The following is a 21997-nucleotide window of genomic DNA, read 5'->3' on the forward strand; positions in this document are numbered from 1 at the left end:
AAAATAAAATAGATTTAAGTGTACATCTTTGCATGAATCAAAGAGTCAGTCAGTTCCGCAAATATCACCGCAACACTCTGACTCCTCAGCTCAGATTTTCTCTGTGTTCACACTGAAAGATGTTGACTGCTTTCCAATGCTACTTCTGCTTTCCGATTGCTTTGCTAAATTAGGTAGGTAACAAAACCTTCGACTTCCAAGTTCTGCATAATGCTTACTGATGCATCACTCTGTACTCCAGTTTTTATCAGTAAATAACTCTCAGCACAGCAGTCAGGAAAAAATAATTTTTTTTGTAAGATTTACCTTTCAGTGTATAGAAGAAAGAGTTTACTTGTAGTAGCCCATATTGGGTGGCGCTTCTGGATCAACAGTTGCTTGCACAATACAATATATATACACAAGACGAGTATATTACATGCTCATTTAGCATTTGCTGGTCTCCACTGTAATGATCCTCTTTTTTAGTCTGAATGCACACCCTTTAGTACTTTCTTGAGAGATAATCTAGCCATCTTTAATTCTAGTGAATAAAAAGACTGAATTTGATAGAATATTTTAGGAAGTTTCATGAAAGAGGTGCATAAACCCCCCACTTCTTAGAAAGGTTACCTCATAGTATTCTCTGCTACTGATAGGTATGTAGGCCTTCTGTACATTAATGTTCCAGTAACACATGTTCAGTATCAATTTCCAGTTAAATTATTCACTGTTCAGTCTAGTAGGTGATATGCTTTGTAGAAAATGACAAGTCTGAGTAATTTTCTTAATTTATGTTATGAAACATGCACAGTGGGGTTTTTCATCTTTGATTCCGTATGTCATCTCAAGCGATGTTGCTGTAAGAAGTGATCTGCGTGCTATTTTGTGCTGATAAACTAACTTATGAAAGTAATGATATGTAATTTCAAAAAAATTTTGTGTAGATTAATGCTTAAAAAGTTTGTATAGGAAATTTACCATATTAAATTACTGGAAATTAAAATACGCTAACTTTTTCCCACTGCATTGTTTTGAAACATCAATATACTATTGAAGATCACTGATTAAGGTTAAAGTTTGGTTTAACCGGAATAATTTGTCATTTAATTATTTACAAATGTTTTTGTGTATATACATTGGCAACTAAGCTCAGCAAATAGGCAAAGCAAACAACATGCTCTTAATTTAGAAAGTGTTTTGACACTTCCTACCAATTTTATAATATATGTATCATCACTAATGAAATCAGTAGTTTTCTGAAATCAGTAGTTTTCTAAAATCAGCTCCATATTTCTGAAGTTTGCTGTTTCTATACAGAAGACTTCCAATGCCCCTCCTTTAGTCAGTCAAATGGGAAGAGTCTTCACAACAAAATACAGGCCTGTCATAATATTTGGAACATGGTGACTTTTAGTAGCTTTTTCTTCTGTCTTCAAAAAAGAAAAAAAAAAGCAGATGCTTGCATTAGAATTGTTTGGCAAGTGTATCTTTCTCATTTGCCTCTTTTTTTCAGTACATTTTTCTAAACAATTTTTTGTAATAGATTTGTTTAATGATTCCTAACTCAAGACATTAGGACGTGTTAGTGTATATGAAGCATGGTCCGTATGAAGCACAAAACATGGATGAATGAGCTTTGCCAGATCTGACCTAACTTCAAGCCAACTACAAAGTTTTTCTGACTGAAGTTTGAGATGGCTCCTTTGTTGCTTTCAGGCTAGCCCAGCCCATCAACATTGTGTATGGAATGGGTTACGCTTGCAGCAAATATCTGTCCCAGAAGCCTTTTTATCATTATCAGAAGGACCTTTAAGTTATTCACCTTGACATTGACCTACACACCATTCATGCCTTAGTCCTTTGCTCTGTTCTTCATGGTGCTGCTGTAGATATGAAGCAATGCCCAAGTCAGACCATTTTCCACCAGCACCAAGCAGTGAAAGGAGGCAGGTGAGGAACTGGGTAGCGCCTAGCCCTTGAGTTAGCCACACCACTGTTTCCCAAGCCCTATCTCTGCTATTTGGTAACTTATACAAAGCAGGACAGACAGCAGCCACTTTCTGGGACTCAGCATACCTAGGGCAGGATAGTCCATTTCTCCTGTGGGAGCAGGGAGACTCCTGCAGTCTGATGCGATGCATTCAAGCACATGGGTATGTGGGGTAGGGAGAGCAGGGAAATCACGTCATACACATTCCCTGTCCAAGACAGAGGGAGGATGAGGCGAAGCACCTTTGCCGTCCTCACTTAATCGTGGGCAAAGGTAGGTCATTATACTCAGTGACCAGAGAAGACCACGCTCAAAGCCTGAATGCTCTGTAATTCCCTACATAACTGCTTAACACTTTGTGAATGGACAGGCCATTCTTTGCATTGGGACTGTGAATTAAGGGTCTTGAACTTGCTGTATACCTCAGGCTGTACAGTGCTACTGCATTGATAGTTGTGCCGAACCAGTACTTGGCACAAGGAGGTGATTTTAAAAAAGGCACATGCATGTATAATGAGTGTTTAAGAAAACAACAGAGGCTCTTGATGCTACAGAAAAATCTCAGGAACCTACCTCAGGAACCTGAAGTGGAGCCTCTGTATTCAAATATGCTGTGCTGTGTTCCTTCTCACTCTTAAAGTAAGCACGCCACACTTTCCTTAGTTATCACAAAACACCAGTAAAAGGGATGTACGTCTAAGACCCACTGATTTGGCTTCCAACTCAAAATAGAGAATGGCACTTCTCAGAGGCTGGCAACTCTTGCCTGAGATACCATTCAAAAGAAAAGGCTCCTGCAGCCTTTCCCTGGCAGAACAGGCTTCTAGTCCATTTTAAGATTCAGACTGGATGGGATCTGAGCTTTAGAGTTTGGTTGAGGGTTTCTTGTAGTGCTTGTCTCCTGGCACTGTTTTGACTCTAGTCTCACAGCTTGAGCTAGAACTGGCAAGCATATCCTCTGTATGCCTTTAGCATATTTTCACATGCACCAGATGCAGCTCTGGCTGCCATATTCATCAATGGGCATTCCCATTCCAAGGTCTGAGGTACAGTCATTTGTTAGGCAAACTGGCGGCGAAGGTTTTGAGCAGACGTGCTCTAACATCAGCCTTAATGCCAAAGGAGAGTTCATAGATGAGGAAGCCACCGTAGCTGTCAAAGCCTAGGGAGCAGCAGGTGTGCTGTACCTCTGTCCTGAATGTCCTGATTTTGGTAAGCAAAAGGTAATAGTAGAACTAGCAGTGGTCTAGAGAGAGGGCCAAGGGAGATTAAAGGTGTGGACTGGTTTCCCTAGGAGGAAAAATTGAATAAATGAGTACTTTACAGCTTGGAAAAGAGATACTGAATGAAGGGCAATAACTATAACCACTGGTCTTCCATAATACCAGAACATGTGGAAAACATAAAAATACTGCATGGCAGGTCTAAAACACAGGCAGATTTACTGCAGGAAGGATCACAGGATCATTTAATTTTGCTTTTGGCATTGTTAAATGCTCACGAAAGATGAGACGCGTCGCTCCTGGAGTGATGTCAGTCACTGCATGTTGAGGAAAGAAAGGAACCTGAACCTTACCTTTTTAGATCAGTCTCGTACATATTAGGATATTAAAAAAAGGTTTTCCTACAGCTGTGTTTTAAAAGGAAGCAGCCACTACTGTCCCTTGTGAAAAATGTAATCCTGAAAAGGCTGAAGCCACGTTAACTCCTGAATCAAGTTTCTTGAAGGACTTGGATTGAATCCTAACCCCAAATCTCATTTCTGAAACCAAATCTTGATATAAACATGAATTACACACTTTGCAGCACAGAGGTCTTAATAGAAGAACAGGTCTTAGTAAGTAGAGAGACAAAAATTTAGGCAGCGAGATACTTTTTGTATTAAAAAACATTGCCACCTTTGAAGTTAAAAGCAAGTGAAGGTGAGGTAATTGGCACGATGATAACGGTGTCTCTGTCATATAGCAGTTCAGACAGCATCTTTCTCACATGTATTCTGAATACTCAGAAGAGGTAAAGAAGAAATCTAACAGATGTGAGAAACTGTGAATCACATTGGAAAAGGCGAGCAAGCAATTCCTTACGGAAGGTACTAATTTTCTTCATAAATGAATCACTCATCCCATCACCATAATTGCTGTCATATCCAGATTAATCTGTCATTTAACTTCCAGAACTCTGTAGACTTCAGCTGGGAAATGAATCTCATCTCTGTTTCTGATGGTCACTCAGCTTTAGCACAGCAAATGCCTTTCATTCGTATTGAACAAGACTGACAAGCTAGAACCATGGTCAATGCAATAGAGCACTGCTGACAGATAAGACACTACCCAATACCCAGGATATACTGAACAGCCACAGAAGAGCTGTTATCTGTCTTTCATCCCCCAAAATCAGTGGATTAAAATCAAACAGAGAATCACTTACCAGGTACCTGTGCTCATGAGAACAACCCCAAGGAATAACTACAGATGCATATAAAAATAGACCAATTCTAGAGCATCTTTGCTGTTTCCTGTTCAGCTTTCCCTATTCCAAATGATTAAAAATCTATCACTCACTAACTGCATTTATCTTGCTAGTCCTGTTCTCTCCTGTCTCTTGTCTACTGCTCTCTTCTTGGCATAGGAGATAAGAAGCAATACACACAGGCTACATTGCTGGTCTCTGTCAGCTTCATTTTAATCAGAGTCAGCCTAGACAGGGTATCAGTAGAGCACTACTATGATTCCTTATATTTCTCACTGTAAGAAATAGCATTGGGTTTATTTGCCACATCAATTTGCATAATGTAATCAAGCCTATCACTAGGTCTAATGTGGCACTTTACAGTACGTAACAACTTCTTATCACACCAAAGACTTGTCATCGTTATTTTGTACTATATCATGTGTCTTTTCCTTGCATTTTTTAACTGACAAATTAACAGTAGTTCCTTAAATTTCTGAAAATGCAACTTATCTTTCCTCATATCGTCTCCTGGCCTGAGAACAAGCCAGTTTCTGGAGGGCAGAGGAGTGAAGACAGGCTGTAATTCCTGCTGCAGAAGTTTATTCTCATTCCTGGCTCTGGAGGCAATGAGCTGCTTTCAGTAGTTGAAGGAAATTAACAGCCACCTGGGTAGTGTAAACACTTGCAACTGGTAATCACAATCAGTTCTCACTCCCTTGCCTTGAGAAAACTTGCCTGCTGTTAACTCCTGCCATCCAACACTTCGGAAGCTCCTTGCATTCTCCCTTTCTAAGGCCTCCAGCAGGTCATGACTCGCTGTTTGAGAAACACTCCTACAGATGATAAATTTTCAAGCAGTATTACTATTATTGCTGTGACTATATGCAAATTGTAACAGGAATGTGTTCCCCAGCATGGGCAGAAGATAGAATTGCTATCAAGTACAAACGAAACACTGTTAAAGAGAGAAGGGATGTGGACACAGTTCTCTAATAAGCAATGACAGCTTGTATATAACATCTCTTCTACAGATTCAGGTCACAAATTTATTTACATTGTTTAGTTTTTTTGTGTAATGGTGTACATACATACTCTACCTTGGGAAAATACTGTCTCTGGTATTAGGATTACCATCACTGTCACTCCAGAAATCTGTGTAGCACTATGATAGCATTAGCCAACAGATAACAGGTTCAGTACTTATCACTGGGTACTTACTTTCTGGCAGCTCTCAATGAATTCGTCTATGGTAACTACTCCATCTTTGTTTTTGTCCATTTTCTGTTCAGAAAGAATAAGAATGTATGTTTATCCTCCTGAAATCCTGTGTAAAACAAGTGGTTTTTATTATTCATTTCAGTTATATGTCAGCCTAGGAACAACCAGGCCAAAATGCTGTAAAGATGTAGTAAGTGATATACTAGAATAAGCTTAAGGAGCTTGTTGTTGAAAAAGCAAGGTGTAATGAGCAGATCTGAGAAACTTGGGATGGAACCACAGAGAAGAAAAAGGATTACAAAATTGGTAGGACATGCGAAACTGTTACAACAATGAAAATCTTCCCATACCTGCTAACAGAGCAGTCTTTTTGTCTCCTATGTTACCTGACCCACCTGGAAAAATGTTTCCACATGTTGTCTAGGCGCATCCTCCTTGAGAACAGGATAGGTGCATTTCCCCATCATATCATATATTGCTTTCATGATATCAAGCATTTCCTGAAGAGAAAAAAATATGTCTGCGTACTGGAAGGTGCATTGTAGACACTGCTTTAAGTCAGAACACATAAATGATTTTTAGGATTTACATTTTAGAATAAAATTTTGAGATTGTGCCTGTTATTTTATGACTGAACAGCTTCAAGAAGGAACTACTATGTTCCTAGAAATTCTAGTATGTTAGTTCAGCTTTCATAGATAAACTTGTTAAATAGATGCAGATGCATGATTTTGATTTTAAATGATTTAGAATATGTGCAAGTTCATGGATTGTGGAAAGAATCTCCTGAGGTCTTGTGAATAAAACTGAACAGGAAAAGTTCTGTAACAGCAGAATGGTCAAAGCACATCAGCTTCTTACAACTGAGTTTGCCCTAGAGAAAATAGAAACACCCATGCACACACCTGCACGTATGCAAAGAGTCCTCCTTTTATATCAAAAGCTTTGAATTTTGTCAATAGAGTGGCTTGTGAAAACTATAAGAATAATTATAAAAACAAGTCATCTGCCAGCATGCTGAGAAATTATTCTATAGATCACCCTTTTATAATAAACATGAAGTGTTTTTCTAAAGTGTAAAATTATAAGTGTAATATATATATATTTACATAAAGACCCAGTTTTGAAAAACCATATATTTTTATGAAAGCACTCATTTGGTCCCGCTGTAATTTAAGTATGTGTTTGAATCCTTGCAGAATAAAAGATATAGGACTCTTTTTATATAAATTCTGTTTCAAGCAAAAATTTTTAGAAGTAGATTCATAAAACAAGTAACAATTATGGCCCACATACTTAATTCTTTTTTGTCCAAATATCCTACCAAACTACTTCGTTCTAGTGACTGTATGTGCAAATACATAGACATAACTTGAAGCCAAACATTTCTGTACCTGAAGAATTCTGACCTTTTACAATTTCTGTGAAGATTTTCCCTTTTCAATTTTTATGTATGCCTTTAAAATGAGAAAATTATTTTTAGCATGTCTAGTTTCATAATATATGTTTCTTTGTTAACATGTCTAATTTGACAATGAAGCCATTCTTCCTTGAAAGCAGGACTTAGGTATACAACCTTTAGTTTCAGTGATTAGTGTAAAAAGTAGACCTTACCTCTTTAGTTATATATCCATCCTTATTTATATCATACAAATTGAAAGCCCAGTTCAGTTTCTCCTGTACTGTCCCTCGGAGTAAAATTGAGAGACCCATAACAAAATCCTAAATGGACAAAAGGTCTTGGTCAGTTTGGAATTGAGCAGTTTTTCACAAACACTGAGATATCCAGAATAATGCATTAGTCAGAAGCACAGAAGTCAGGTAAGATGTGTTGTGTTGTGTCTATTTTTTTTGCTTCACAGTAAGTGTTAAGGATTGCTGGTTTTTTAAATAATTAACAATCTATCTAGGCACTGTTTGCTACACTCATAATTAATAAGTAAATTGAGTAATTTTCTATAAAATAAGCCATAATTTTCTGTTAGCGGATTTGTCCTCTGAAATGCCTCACATCATAAGCAGTTCCTGTTGAACTTAGTACCAGGGAAAAGCAATGCCCATGGTTTAATGGTCCAAAAAAAGCTTAAGTGGGAGTTAGATTAATCTAAGCACAGGAGACCAATTTTGAGAGAACTGTCTACTAAGGAACATTAAATTCTTGTTAAATCTATACCTTGTTGGAAGTGGAATATGTGGTTCCCAGACCTCTTAGATCAGTCTGCTGCAGTTAACATCTGCAACTTCGTGTGTGCTACAGTACACCTCGATACTTAAACCTTTTTTTGGAAATATGGTAGGGAATAATATCTATTATGTGTCCATGTACCACCTTAATGCTTTTGTGACCCACCAATGCTCTATTGCTGTAGAGCTATTCCACAGAAATAAATCAGAAGACTTCTGAGATTATTTATATGTAGTATTTGGTTATAGATCTTTGTTTCATAATTAATACTCTTTTGACAGCACAAGCCTTACTTCCATTTAGTGAGCGTCTTCCAGATTGGAGAAAATATCAACTAGGATGTGTCATCACCTGTCTTCTGTATTTCTTAGCATGTTAACTTTTTTTAAAAAATGGCTTTTTTTCCTAACCATCTCCTCCACCTTTTCTATTTGATAAGCTTGTAAACCCATAAATCTGTGAAATTGTCTCTATAATATGTTGAGCAGAATATGGCAAGAGCTTATATTTAAATATGCATTTCTACATCATTGGCAAAGGCAGACAGGAAGTCTTAGAGTAACCTTAAAGCGGAGACAATAAAAGCTGAAAAATTTCTTATCAGCACCAGCAAAATTTATGCATTTCCTGAAAACAGGAACAATGGAAGAGACTGCACTGAGGTTAGACATAAATTACAAAGGTCTGATGTACCACACAGTCAAATAAGTATACCCGATACGGTGAAGCATACACAAATATGGCCTCAGATGGTCTGGTAGGCACAGACAGCTCTTTTGACAGCTTCAGTCTTTTTAACAATTCAAGTGGTATGCTCTGGGTTTTCTTAGTCTGTCATAAGTTTCTGTTTTACTGGTATATGTGCCCTTTGGGGTAAATGGATACATGAATCTTGAAAGAGTTTTGCTCATCTTGTCTTGTCTACATCTCAATGACTAATTGAGGGTCACAGAGTTAGATCTCCAAACAGCTCTTTAATGATGTACTATTAAGTATTAAAATGTTCAAGAAATTCAGAACAGATTTGATCACATTACAGCATTAGCAATTAACCTTTTTAATTCAGTATCATGTCTTCAAATCTTTTCTGCACTGTTTTACATTCTTGGTGTAGGTTTTCCTGAAGTCCTTTGCAAAGGTCTCCAATAACTTTATTTTCTTAGAGTATTATATTTCAGAACTCTGAATTTATTTTTAATTTTGCACCAGCAACATTTTTGCATTTATTCTATCTAAACCATATCTATTTTTCTTTTCCTGATTATTTTTCTTTCTTCCTTTCTGTGATGCAGCACCCATATGTTAGCTGGCTTCCTGGTATCGTTTATATCCCCAGTTGCAGGGCTGCCCTTCTATCATTGGTTTTAAAAACCACGCATAAAAACCCTTGACTTTATGCTGTTTTGCATGGGACTGAATGTCCTTACAAAAGTTGAGACAACTCAAAAACCTTCCAGGTGTGTGCTCTAAACTGTGCAGGAGTGGGTCATCTCTTTCCGTATCGCATCAACATGTTTGGGAATCATACATAGTTCAGTTCAGGTGCATTGCCTTTGTCTGAGTGTTGTGCAGGAGTCCATCTCAGGAACAATAGAAAGGACTTATCATAAGAGGAAGTTGCGATGAGCTGAATAAGGACCAGTTAGGATGGGATATCGTTTCTGCATACTTACTTTCATGCAATTTAAGACTACAGCAATAAAATCATATAGAAATAGAAAATCTGATTCAATGGACATAGGCTAAATCCACAGGGTATTTTGGGCTCAAAGAGAAAAATAGTCTGCATGGTGGAAGGCAATGTGTGTGTCAGGAGCAGTATAGCTACGCTAGCTGTTAAGCTAGTAATCCAGTGCAGAATGCCATAGTAAAGCAACAGTGCTGAGGGTAGTGGCTAAGCTCAGAGAGTGTCTGCCTATATGCTTGTTACCAACAACTCAGTGACACATGAATCAGGCACACCATTTAGCACGGAGCATGAACCCAAGTCCCCATTACAGTATTAGAGTACCTAGATGTGTTTCCTTCCTGGTTTAGGCACCCGATTTCTGGGGAGAGAGGAATTCTGCTTTTAGAGCCTATTTATTTTTGAAGTAAGATTCACAGTACTGCTTGGACACTTACATCCCCTATGGATGCCAACACTGTCCACTGAGAGGGACAGTCCTGCTCAGCTGAGCACGTGATGAGGAGAGGTGCATGTGATCCAGAATCACAAAGGAGCCTAAAACTCTGGAGGAGGTCTGGAGTGAGACACAACTCTAGGTCAGGTCTCTCTTCAGTCTGTGACAACAAAGTTAGAAGCACAGAAGTCTGTACTTTGGTAGTTGCCTTTACTGCTTTCCACAGCTTCCTATTTCTAACTTGCTAGCTTCCTGCTGAGCATGCTAATACCTGTGAAGACCTCCATTAAATGTCAAACTCTCCTGTGCCTAACTTTGATTCTGCAGGAAAGGGGGATGTCTCACTGAAGGGCTGCAAAACGGAGCATCATTGCACCTGTATTGGGGCCTCTGTGTGCTCAGTATCACAGTCAGCTCACATTTCAGTTCTGCACTACAGCTGTATAAAGCCTCTGATTGTGATCTGGGATTAACTTGTATTTAGTTTTTTCCCAGCAGTGATTAATTATCTCTTAGCAAGGTTGTTGATGATTTCTGATTGCTTTGTCTCTCAGTAAATCCTTGGAGAGAACCAGTTCATTAATAAATTAATTAACAAGCTTAATAGTGTGCTGTCTCAAATCCATAGGAAAGCTTAAAATTATTCCACCTGATCATGTGTTCCTTTATGTCTTGTTCAAGGCCAGAAGAAGTAGGTAGGCAGGCACCTAAATCTATTTTTGGATTTAGCCCTTAGGATTTTGGAAAGGAATCAAGTGATGAATGTTAGTCACAGAAGTGGTGGAGCCCTGGTGCACGTAAAACAAAGATCACCAAGGAAGAGCTGCTGTTAAGAGGAAATATATTTCTTTGTAGCTACTTTACACCAGCTGGTATTAAAATGCTTATGAGATCACCACTGTCCTGAGAAAAATTAGCTCATTTCCTACATGACATGAACAAGGCTTTTTGTGTTGAACACAGAGAATCACACTTGGATACATTCATGAAACTGCTACCCTCATATTACTGCCTTGGAGACAACGGCAATTTATCACTGTTATTATTAGTGAAATACCAAAGTTGTGTTTAATCTTAAGATCTGGACTTTCCTATGGAACTGAGTTAACATGCTTGTTAATTTATTAATTAATGCAAAATTCTCAGGTAACAATTGAGGAATAAAGCAACCAGAAAATCACCAACAACTTTGCTAAGAATTATTAATAATTTTTTTGAGAAACAAATACAAGTTTGGTTTTGATTAAAAATGACAAAAATCTTTAAACATCTCCATTGCATTTGGGCACAGCTTTGCACTTTAAGGCACTGACAATTAGTGGGATTACTGAGTGACTTTCCTTTCATCAAGATCACGTTTAGAATAGCCTTTATCTCCATCTACAACAAACTAAGGATACTGATTATTGCATGTGGGTGGAATGTGCTTTACCTTTGACTATATGTCTGAAGTTGATTAGCCTCAATTTTCCTGACTCTGTAAATAGCTGTGAGGCCCAGATCTTCATTTTGGTTCAGTTACAATATTCATGCAGCAAGGGGAAACCCTGCTTTCATGTCTGTCTCTGATGGAAAAAAGAACTTCGGTTCACTCATATGCCAAAAGAGCCCTTCAATAGCTAGGTCGCTAGGTTTTCTGAAACTCTGTTTGTCCCTCATGTTAAAGCAAAACTAGTTGGCATAACTAATGAAATAAGTTAGTCTCAAAACTGATACAATCATGGGATAAGGAGAGATAGGTTCAAGAAGCTAGTTTCATGAATTTGTTTTTTATGCTACATAAAAGAGAGCCTCAGTGGGAGAGCCTGACTCTTATCAGAGAGTATACAGATTTAGGGATGACAAAACTCTAAGGACATAGCAATCTCACCAAGCAATCACATCCAATGAAGGTGTGCGTTTAAATTGTGCTAAAGTCTAACACTTCATTGTTGGTGGTTGAAAATTTGAGAAAAAAAGCAAAAAGCTAGAACAAATTCTCTCTTTCTTCTTCCCCACAACTCCAGCTACCACTGCTTCATTAGAAAAAGGAGAGTGCAACACAAAAAATGTCAGTTACCTACATTCTTTCAATACCATTTCAGATTTTCGTATCCTTTTTACATAGAAGAGAACCGAAGAGTGTTTTTCATCGTAGGTCATTATTTTAAATTGTATTTACTCCTACACTGTGATATAGAAAGTAAATTGGGATGAATGATTATTTATTCTCCAAATTTTTGAAATCACTCCTTTTTTCTCTACCTTTGTGCTGTTTGGGTTTTTTTTTTTTTTCCTAATGGACATTAGAAAACTAGAGTATGGATTGGTATAGAAAGAATATGGCACAGTTGCACCTAGGATAAGAAGGAGCAGGAAAAAAATGACATGATTGTATTTTTCACATTTCACAATGTCTACTTTCACATTTTGCAGCTGCTTTCACATGATTAGAAAAAAAACCTAAACATTTTTAACATAAGGAGGATGCTTTTAGAATGGCTATCATACAGTTTGTAAGTATAATGCTGCTACATGGTAGAAGGACACAGAAGCAAGAGTCTTTTGACAGCAGTAGAGTTATGCTGGATTCACAATTGGTGCAAATAATATCAAAGTCTGGATCACTCTGTCTGAGTCAATATTGAACAAAAGCAAGCCGGAAATGTCTGTTTTGGCAATGAAAAAAACACTGCTTCTTTTATTTTCCTGGTTTATTTTATTCCACAGCCTTTTCTGTACACAGACCTGCATTTTGAGATATTAAAATCCCTTAAAAAGGGCTTCACATCTACTGCATTTCTTAAGGCTTTCTGTCTGAGATACAAATGTCAACAAATTGTCCAGGAAAGATACAAAAGCTTCTTTTGTTCTCATTATTCTTAATGATAACAGCAGAAATACTCCTCAAATACTGATGCTAAAAATGTTTTCTCTCATTGCCTCTGCTGTTGCTGATTTGACCAGAAGGATTCCTTGTAGAATTAGCCTGTGTACAGAAGATGTGAATAAAACCTCCATTCCCGCTTCTAGTTTCACACGGAGCCCATTGATTTCAGCTGCCTGGAAAAAGGTATGTGGGGTTCATGGTTTTTTAAATAAGTGCAAATAATCCCTCACAAAATGATCTGGTTATAGTCCCAGTTGAGGTATAGATTTCTGATCACAGTGCACCTGCTTGGCAAGGCTTCTCCTTCCATATTACATCAATAATAAAGGAATGAAAATGCTTTCAGAAAAATTTCTGTCAGACCTCACAACATCATTCACTCAAGTAAAGCATAAAAACATGTATAGGACGTATAAACAAATTTAAAGTGGGTGTATTTATCACAATCCTTTCTCAAGTTGTAAGGATATAATTCATCCATTATAAACAAAATAAAACAAAGCAAAACATGACAAAGCAAACATATTGTTTTGCAAATGAACTGAGAGGGTTTTTTTAATTCTATAGCTTAAAATAATGGCTCCTTCACAGTATTTTGTAAACCCTGTTTTTGTCTAAACTATTGCAGTGAGTTGCCCTTTTTACCATGTTATTGCATTGATGACATCAGCCTTAGCAGGGAAAGGCAGAATTTTGAAAACAGATTGAGCAATTAAATGGAGGAAGAATGAATTTCAAACTCTTGTCCTTTTAAATACATTTGCTTTAAAGCCTTTTTTTGTAGAGCCTTCTCCTGGAAACTAATAGAGTGTGTGAGCAATCCCATTTTGGCTGAGTCATCCTCATAACATTAGTTGTAGTTCAGAGTCCTTCTAACCTTGCAGAAGCAGGGAGGAAGATAAGGATTATTTTATGTAACTTGCGTATAAATTGAGTTACCTTTTAAATGAACAGATTTATAAAAATATCACATAGCAGCACAGTCTAAGTTACCATTTTGGGATATACAATTGTAAAATAATAATAATAATTACTTTTGTTAATACATTGGAAAAGCTTGAAACTTGAGTCACATCAGCTAAATTTTTCATAATGTGAGCCATATAATAAAAGCCACCAAACTGGACTTAATTACAAGGTATGGCAAAATATTCAATTGCAGAGAAAGAAGTAACAGCATCACTTACCTCAAAACTTACAGATCCATTGTGATCAGTGTCAAATGCATTAAACAGAAAATGTGCATAAGTTGTGGAATCTACAATTTAAAACAGTAAAAATAATTCATAGTAAGCACATCTTATTTCATTTAATTTCATTCCATGAAAAAATTTGATACCAAGATATATTTTGATACCAAAATTTTATAGCAAGGCTAAATTTTCAATTCAGTTTAAACTTCTTTTTTGGCAGGGTAGGAGAGATAAATTATAAGTGCAAGTATGTGGGTAGCTACACTGTTAGGAACAAAAATCTAAAACTCTGGTCTAGAATATCTTTATTCATTTTCATTCCCATTTCTGCTAATCACTGATATCTGAACGAATAGCAAAGAAGTCATGTTATTGTACTCTGCAACAACCTGTGTTAACGGGAACGCTACTTTATCAGTTAAATGACTGTGATAGGGGATCTATCTCATAAGTTAAAAAAGAAAAACGCATTCATTTGTTCACTTTAAATGAGGGAAGCAGACACTACCATCTGTGCATCTGGTGTATCATTTTTACTCTGAAGACAGGCCTGTTACCCAGGTTGAAGCTAGCTTGTCAGAAAGCTGCTGCTGCACTCAGGTCATATGCTCACCCACAGACGAGATAAAATCCTGTCCAGAGAAGCGGATTCTTAAAGCTGGTTTGCTGCTTAATTCCCATGAACATCATATGAGAGCTAGGTGCTTAAAAACCTTGGTAAAACTAGCTGTGACTGACTGAATTGGTCAATAAGACTCTGAAAGATGACCTTAAACAAGTGATCCCTTCACTAATTATTTGTATATTTTTCAAACCTACTGACCAGTGCATATCAACTCATTTTAGAAATACAAGACAGCATGAATATAGATCTGTCAAGCCTCTAAGTTTTTGTAAAGATCCATCTTTCCATTTCCACTGAATGCCTTCCAGGAGGCACAACCTGCTCCAGGAGTAATATATTGCGAAGAGAGAACTTCTCCAGAGACTGCCCTGTTGATGTGAGGTACAAGCTGCTGGGGTGATGGGAAGTCAGCTTTCCTCAGTGTCTTTTCCCTCCCTCAAAACCATGCAAATTAATGTAGGCTGAGATATTGTTTACTTTTAATACTCATTGCTTTGCTCTTTCTACTCCCTATCATGGAAAAACCTCATCAGTGCTGAGATGCCTTTTTCTGATTTCTTGGCATTAAACCATTTTACCTTTTATATTAATCCTGAAAACCTTTATTTGTCACAGCCCAAAATATTGTTTTGAATTAAACTGAGAGATAGTCTTGGGTCACTCACCTGAAACGCCACCTTGACCTCAAGGAACCAAATATACCAAAACTCAAAACTTTGTACTTCACAGATTCAGACGTGATATTAGTAAGTAAAGTCTCTGTTCTTACTTCAATATGTTAATTTCATATGATGTGAAATAATGGTAGCAAGAAAAAACTCTGCAGCCTTTAAATCCTATGTCTGTTAATGCATTTTCAGAGAATTAAAAAAAAACCCCAAACACTATTGAGACATTCCTTCATTCATCCATGTATCCAGTCATCAGTGTAATTGCTTAAGCATGGCCTAGCAGAGAAATTCCCACTGTAACTGAAAAATGTGAATTTGTTAACTTCAGTTTATATTTAGGATTTTAATAGTCATATTTTCTATAATCTACTGAGAATTCTGTTGTGCAACAGAATATACTACGCAAACAATCTTCAGGGAAAAAACATATTATAGAGGTATAATTACTGTAAACTGAATTTTAAATAGCTTCCATTCTCTTGGCTTTCATTTCTTAAAAACATGTGAAATATTCCTAATTATTTTCTGTAGATTTACAGAAAACACAAAGGATAACACAAAGGTTTTTTATTGTTTGCTGTCCATACATGATACAATATACTACTTTTTTTGTATGATGGTATATGAAAAAAAAATCTCTAGTTAAAGAATCTTTTCTTTCTAGTAACCCCTTCTGAAAAAAAAATTCAGAGGTCTTTTTCAGGGTTGTTTGTTCAGGCAATTCTGATCTGAAATTTTGCCTTCAAAAACACAGCAGGATGAGGTACACTATTCTTTTAATTAGAGCTACTTAATGTGATTCCCCCTGCCCCCACCCCTCTAAGTCTTGAACATTAATCATATTAGACAAAAGCTAAACTTTTTAAATGAAATATGTTTTCTTTTCAGGGATCTGATATCATAACTAGTAGGCTAAATTGATATTTTGACAGGTTGAGACAGGAACAGATATTAAATAAGAATTCCTTTGAAATACACCATTAAAGCATTTTAAACATCAGAGAGAAAAAATGGTAGTCATTATACATCGAGAGTATGCCTTATCATACCATGAACATAATCTGTTCTGTTCATAACTGAGGAGGAGTGTAATAATTATTCAGGGTGTGGATTCTTATCTACGACCTGCCCGGCTGCAGAACAAATCCCAAGTTATATTTCACGCGATCCATTGCATGAATGGAGGGGACCTATTCATTCATCTGTATGGCAGTGGTTTTCTAAAAAGAAGTTGCGGGAATGCTTTCTGGCATGGAAAGCTTTTTACAGAGCTACTTCTGCCTTTTGAAATACATTGCTTTTACTGCAATCCAGTGTCATCTCCTTTGTTACTCTTGTGGCCCCCTTGTCCTCTTTCTGTTCCTCCTGTACCTTGTCCTGGATAGTCTTGACATTCGCTTGATGAAGTGACTTGCTGAATGACATTGGAAAATTACTTTTTGGTGATTGCTTGGTCACCCTGAAGCTTAAAATCTTACACAACATCATTCTGTTTGCTGAGATATGAATTGTTATAGTGATACATCATGTTGCATCTGGTTTTGCATTACATAGACAATTGGGGCACAAATCTACATGTATGACACACATTTTAATTTGGGGACAACTTTCAAACTTTTTTTTTCCCTCTTTAATATTCAGATATACATAAAAACATTTTTTTAAGTGCAACTGAAATTTAAAGGCCTCAGCTGCACACAATATTTTGGCAATGCATTCAAAGATTTGAGTATCCAGTCTGGCTGCTTAACTAGACACTGAAATATGATGATCTCACCCTGTTGTTAGCATGCAGGGATATGCAAATACAGACGACTAATTGGGCTTTGAAGGTACCTTGGCTAATGTGAGGAACAAAGAATAGTCTTTGGCTCCCATACCTCTCAGAAAATGAGAAAAGTCAACACAGACACCTACAAAACAGCACAAAACCTACACAAAACAGTTCAAGTCTCAGTGGGCCCACAGAAATTAAAGGATTACTGATGTGAGCTGTTACTCTTCCAAGAAGATGCAGCTCTTCTGCTGTTTCCAATGAATATTTTTCCTGAAATTTTGAGGAAACTACATAAGGGTTTCACATTTGTTTGTGCTGTCTTTATGTACTGCTAAGGCTGCACGCTGTTGCATGGAGGCCATGGACGATGGGGAAGGGAAAGGGATAGCTTCTGATCGTCACTTCTCAGTGCTTTTTGCTGAGATCTCTGAAATGGCTTTATTAAGAAAGCTAAAAATGCTGTTACTAGTATGCAACAACATCTGTTACTGATGAGTGAATTATCTGGATTCAATACTTTTCTACACTGCTAAAAATCTGACTTTTTACTGTATTTTACTAAAGTTAAATGAAGCAAGAAGAAAAAACATTTTTTTTTTTTTTTTCAGAAAAGTGGAGCTCCCTTGTTGCAGACAGAGTAATGGCATTGTTGAAATTGCAGTGAATAGTGTAACCGTGTGCCCTGGTAATGCAGTATTGCCATTACTACTAAGAAGCCACAAGTTTTATAGGGAGCTTGCCCGCAGACAGAGGCTCGTCAGCTTGCAGCTTTTGTTTCCTGTGGTTTAGCTGTGACAGCAGTCTCTCGAATTGATCAGGTTTCTAAGGCTTATTGGTTTTACTTTTGTGGTGCAACTATACCTTTATACAGGTAGCAGAAACAGGCAGTTATTCTATGTAGAAGTAGGTATTTATGACTCTAACATAATGATGCAGTGAAGAGAAGAACTTTTTGCCTCATACACTGGCAGAGGCCTTGAGCAGCGGAGAGACAGGATGCAGTGCGGAGGAGAGCAGGTGTGGGATGAGAGGGGGCACAGGCTGGGACTGGAGACCCCACAGCTATAAACAACTCACCTATGGTCAGTTAAAGAAAGGCAGGTGTGGAGCTGGACAAAACTGGTTTTAGGGGTAGCAAAGAGAACAAAGAAATAGTATCTAACACACGTAAAATTCACCACCTATAATAGATTTGAGTGCAATGTAGAGCTGCAAACCAACAGAGACAAAGAAAGGTGTAAATACGTGTTAGCAAACATGTAGAAATGACCCCAGGAGAATCCTAGCGTGAGGAAGAAGAAAGCACCAACATGAACATCCTATTCCTCCTGGGGAAGGACTCCAGATGCCAACAGTCCACTGCAGTCCCTCCTCCTCCTCCAAATGATGCACTGCCCTAAAGGCGCAGAGGAGCAGTGGAAGGGTGAGCAATAGCACCAGGAAAAGTGGTAGAAACTAAGAACTGAGTATATATCAATTTTAACTACATTAATATTCTTTCCTTTCTGTAACAATTAGGTCTGGACTAATAAAGATTAGGCTTTTAAGATTACATTTATTCTCACAATACATTTTAGCTTTACTTTTAGAAAAGGTATGCTTTCTCTTTGCCCATAGACAATTTTGAGTGTAACAATAGGAAATATCATAAATTTTTTTATTATTATTTTAAGTGTAGTAAAGGTGTAGTAAATCACATGCAGAGAATTATTTTCACTAACCAGGGTAACTAAAAAATATAATATCTGAAACTGTAATTGTTAGCCTGGTTTAAGAGCTTAGATATAGAAATAATCAGGAGGCAGGTCAACTCTTTTAGCCTTTTGTTCTTCCCTATTGAGTGTGCCTACTTGTTAAGGATTTCAGTGATGGTAATCCACACTGAATGCTGCTCTTTACCTGCTAGGTCTTTATTCAAAATAAAACTAATTGGGAGACGTTTTGTTCCTACCAATTAAGTGTGGGGTTTTTTTCAATACAAGTGAAAAGAAAGAGCTATGAACAGTCCTAGGGAAACATGCAAATCTCAAGAGCTGTGGGAGAAGATGAAGAGGCAGGATTGAAGAGCTATAGGAGAATATGAAGAAGGAGGATTGAATGGTAAAAGCAAGAGGAAGAAAAGAGAGGAAAACAATTCAAATTAAAAGAAAATCTGAGGTTCAAGGTAAAAAACTGTTATACATTTTTGTGTTACCTTCATTGCACTAAAAGATAATGAAGATAAAGAAATTAATGAAATCCTTGGAAATTAATTAATTGAAATTAAGGTTAGCAAAAAAAGCCCTCATTCAAGTAGACAAACCCCATAGAAGTCAAGAGGGTTCTGCCATTGATATTAAACGGTACCTGTAGTGCCTCCTACAGTTTTCATTCCTACTGAGAAAGGTTTTGTGGAATAAAAGAGAATGGAGAAGACTGTGTAGAAAGTTTTAAAAGAAATAACCTACTCAAGAAAAACCTGGTTTTCAAAGGTACCCAAACACAGGTAGTAACTTCATAATAGAAGACTGACTTCTTGCAGATGTCATTGCATTTCATTCAGAAATATATACTTTAAAATGTGTCCAGCCATCAAGGAAGTACCCCATGAGTTCAGACAGAGCTTGAGACAACAATCTTGTGAATTTGAACAGGCTCTTTTGTCAGACTTAGGAACTAACAAACATAACTCTCTGTTCACTGTAGTACTAATTACATCTGCCGAGTACTCACCTCCCTGTGGAAAGAACTGAGAGTAAATCTCTTTGAAGGTTTCTTCATTGACAACGCCACTGGGGCATTCCTGAAAAAAGTGAAAGACAAGAAATGAATACCATTCAATCTGGTCCAGTCAAATCATGTGTTCATGAGACCGTACAGAACATGTATGTGACTGAGAGTTTAACATGTCTGATTTCACACTTTCAACCAAATACCAATGCATTAAATGTTTATTACTTTGAAATATCTTCCTAAAGAGTTCCCATGGGACAAAAATTTCTTCTGTGCCATGTATCTCAACTTCAGTCTTGAGACCTGAGTGACAGACGTGAGCAGCAACCACTCTGCTGCAGTGCGTGGAGCTGTCCGTGTCTCTGTGGGCCATGGGTGGTCGCTCCTGCAGCTGCAAGCAGCATTTGCGTGGTACGGAAACTAAGCAGGAATGTAAAATGCATTTGTAGTTAGGTATTACTGATAGAACATGCAATCATATTCTACCAGAAGAGTTATATTCGATGAATTCAAAAGACCCTGCCACAGAAGATCTTATTCAAACCTTGCAGATCCTTCTGCCTCTTTACGCCTTTTTCATAAACTGAAATATGTAAGAAAGAATAAGCAGAAATTGTCAGAGCAGAGCAATTACAAAGAAAATGAAAGGAAGTGAATGAGAAGAAAAAAGAGGATTAGAGCGGTGACTTTACAAAATTACTTATGTAAGAAGGTAGGAAAAGCAGAAGGTATACTGTATTTTTTACTAAGAAGTTGCACATAAACATCAAAGACCAGACAGCCAACTTCTAGTCCTGAATTTGCCAGACTGAGCAGATGACTTTGGGCAATGCACTTAATTCCTTTTTGCCTTAATTCCTTCTTTAACACGGAGAGTGAAAAAAGCCTGGCAAGCTCTTTAAAAGGAAAGTATTTCTAGAAACAAAGGTAAGTAAGAAAAGACAAATTAAGTGTTAAGGTTCATACATTTATTTTTGTCTATTGTGATGCTGTTTGGACTGATGGCTCAAATTTATATGCTCCTAGTGCTAAAGGGGGAAAGGAAATAGCTTTATATGAAGATAAAGAACAGTGTAACATCTTTTACCACTGTAATAACAGCTTTTCCTGTGAGAGCAAATGATATTTCTATTAGATCAAGTAAGGAACACTGAGATATTCATAGTTCTGACAGCTTCTGCTAAGAAACAAATAGTGTAATCTTGCTAATTGAGAGATGAATGCACCGCCTGAAAAATGCATGTCAGATCTGTAGATCTAGGATTATTTTCATTTATGTCACTTATCCTCAGCCAAAATTAGCTCTTCACCATAACTAAGCACGTGCAAACACGTAGTAAGAAACAATTCTGTTTGATCAGAACAGACAGACAAACAGCAGTCACGGAGACAGAAGGATGAAATTATTTGTTCCTGGTCACAGAGGCTGTCACCGATGGAGGCAGAATTAGAGCACAGGTCTCTGTAAGACCAGGTATATACTGATTGCTGGGCCACACTGCCTTTCAAACTAAAGCCTTTGGGGAATGGGAGGAACAGTGAAATTAATCTAGCATCTCTACCCTTCGTCAGGTAAGGAGCAATCCGTTAGTTGAGGTGGCATATCCCTGCCTGTCATGTATTTGGGTGTGAGGGCATTCTAAAACATCTCTCTCTACTTTACCAGCTTCCCAAAAAGACTGTAGTCAGATGGTCTAGTGTCTCTGTGGTCCCTAGCAGGTTTACTACACTGCTTGTCTTTTTATGTGACACCTTCTGGAGTTGTATAAGTACATGCAAAAGAGCAGTATTTTTATTTGTATTTGAAGCGCAATAAAGAAAACATCAGCGAAGTGTTCAGATACTCATTGATATAACATTATAGTTATTCAATGTAGAAAATGTAACAAAGGTATTTCATAAGTTCCTCTTCCAAGCGTACATTGGTATATACTGATATATCATTCCCAGACCTGCCCAAGGAAGAATAACGCAGCCTTCTCGCTGAGATGGCTGGGAGTGTGAAAGGACAACGCAAGATTTTAGAATTTAGAAAAAGGCAGCGTGGCTTCTTTCTGTTCTGCATGTAATTTCTTTTCAGACAAAAAGCTAGGCACATTTTGAGTGAACTAAAAAGAAAACCTATATATTTGAATTTGTACAACTCAGATTTTGCTTTTTTTTTATTTTTCTGAGAAGCTTAATAAATAATGAATGGCAAA

At 37.3% G+C, this 21997-nt stretch overlaps 1 protein-coding gene across 5 annotated transcripts in view; it reads right to left on the minus strand.

Annotated features, from left to right (window-relative positions):
• Nucleotides 1-21997, minus strand: part of KCNIP4 (potassium voltage-gated channel interacting protein 4) — a 402031-nt gene that overhangs the window by 637 nt on the left and 379397 nt on the right. For all 5 annotated transcript variants that reach the window (XM_050896300.1, XM_050896299.1, XM_050896298.1 and 2 more), the window contains 5 exons: nt 19797-19866; nt 14006-14076; nt 7256-7363; nt 6037-6141; nt 5642-5704 (listed from right to left, as the gene is read on the minus strand). In XM_050896300.1, the coding sequence (XP_050752257.1) occupies nt 5642-5704; nt 6037-6141; nt 7256-7363; nt 14006-14076; nt 19797-19866 (417 nt within the window). The remainder of the gene's footprint in view (nt 1-5641; nt 5705-6036; nt 6142-7255; nt 7364-14005; nt 14077-19796; nt 19867-21997) is intronic.

Source organism: Gymnogyps californianus, chromosome 4 (assembly GCF_018139145.2).
Source record: "Gymnogyps californianus isolate 813 chromosome 4, ASM1813914v2, whole genome shotgun sequence".
NCBI lineage: Eukaryota > Metazoa > Chordata > Aves > Accipitriformes > Cathartidae > Gymnogyps > Gymnogyps californianus.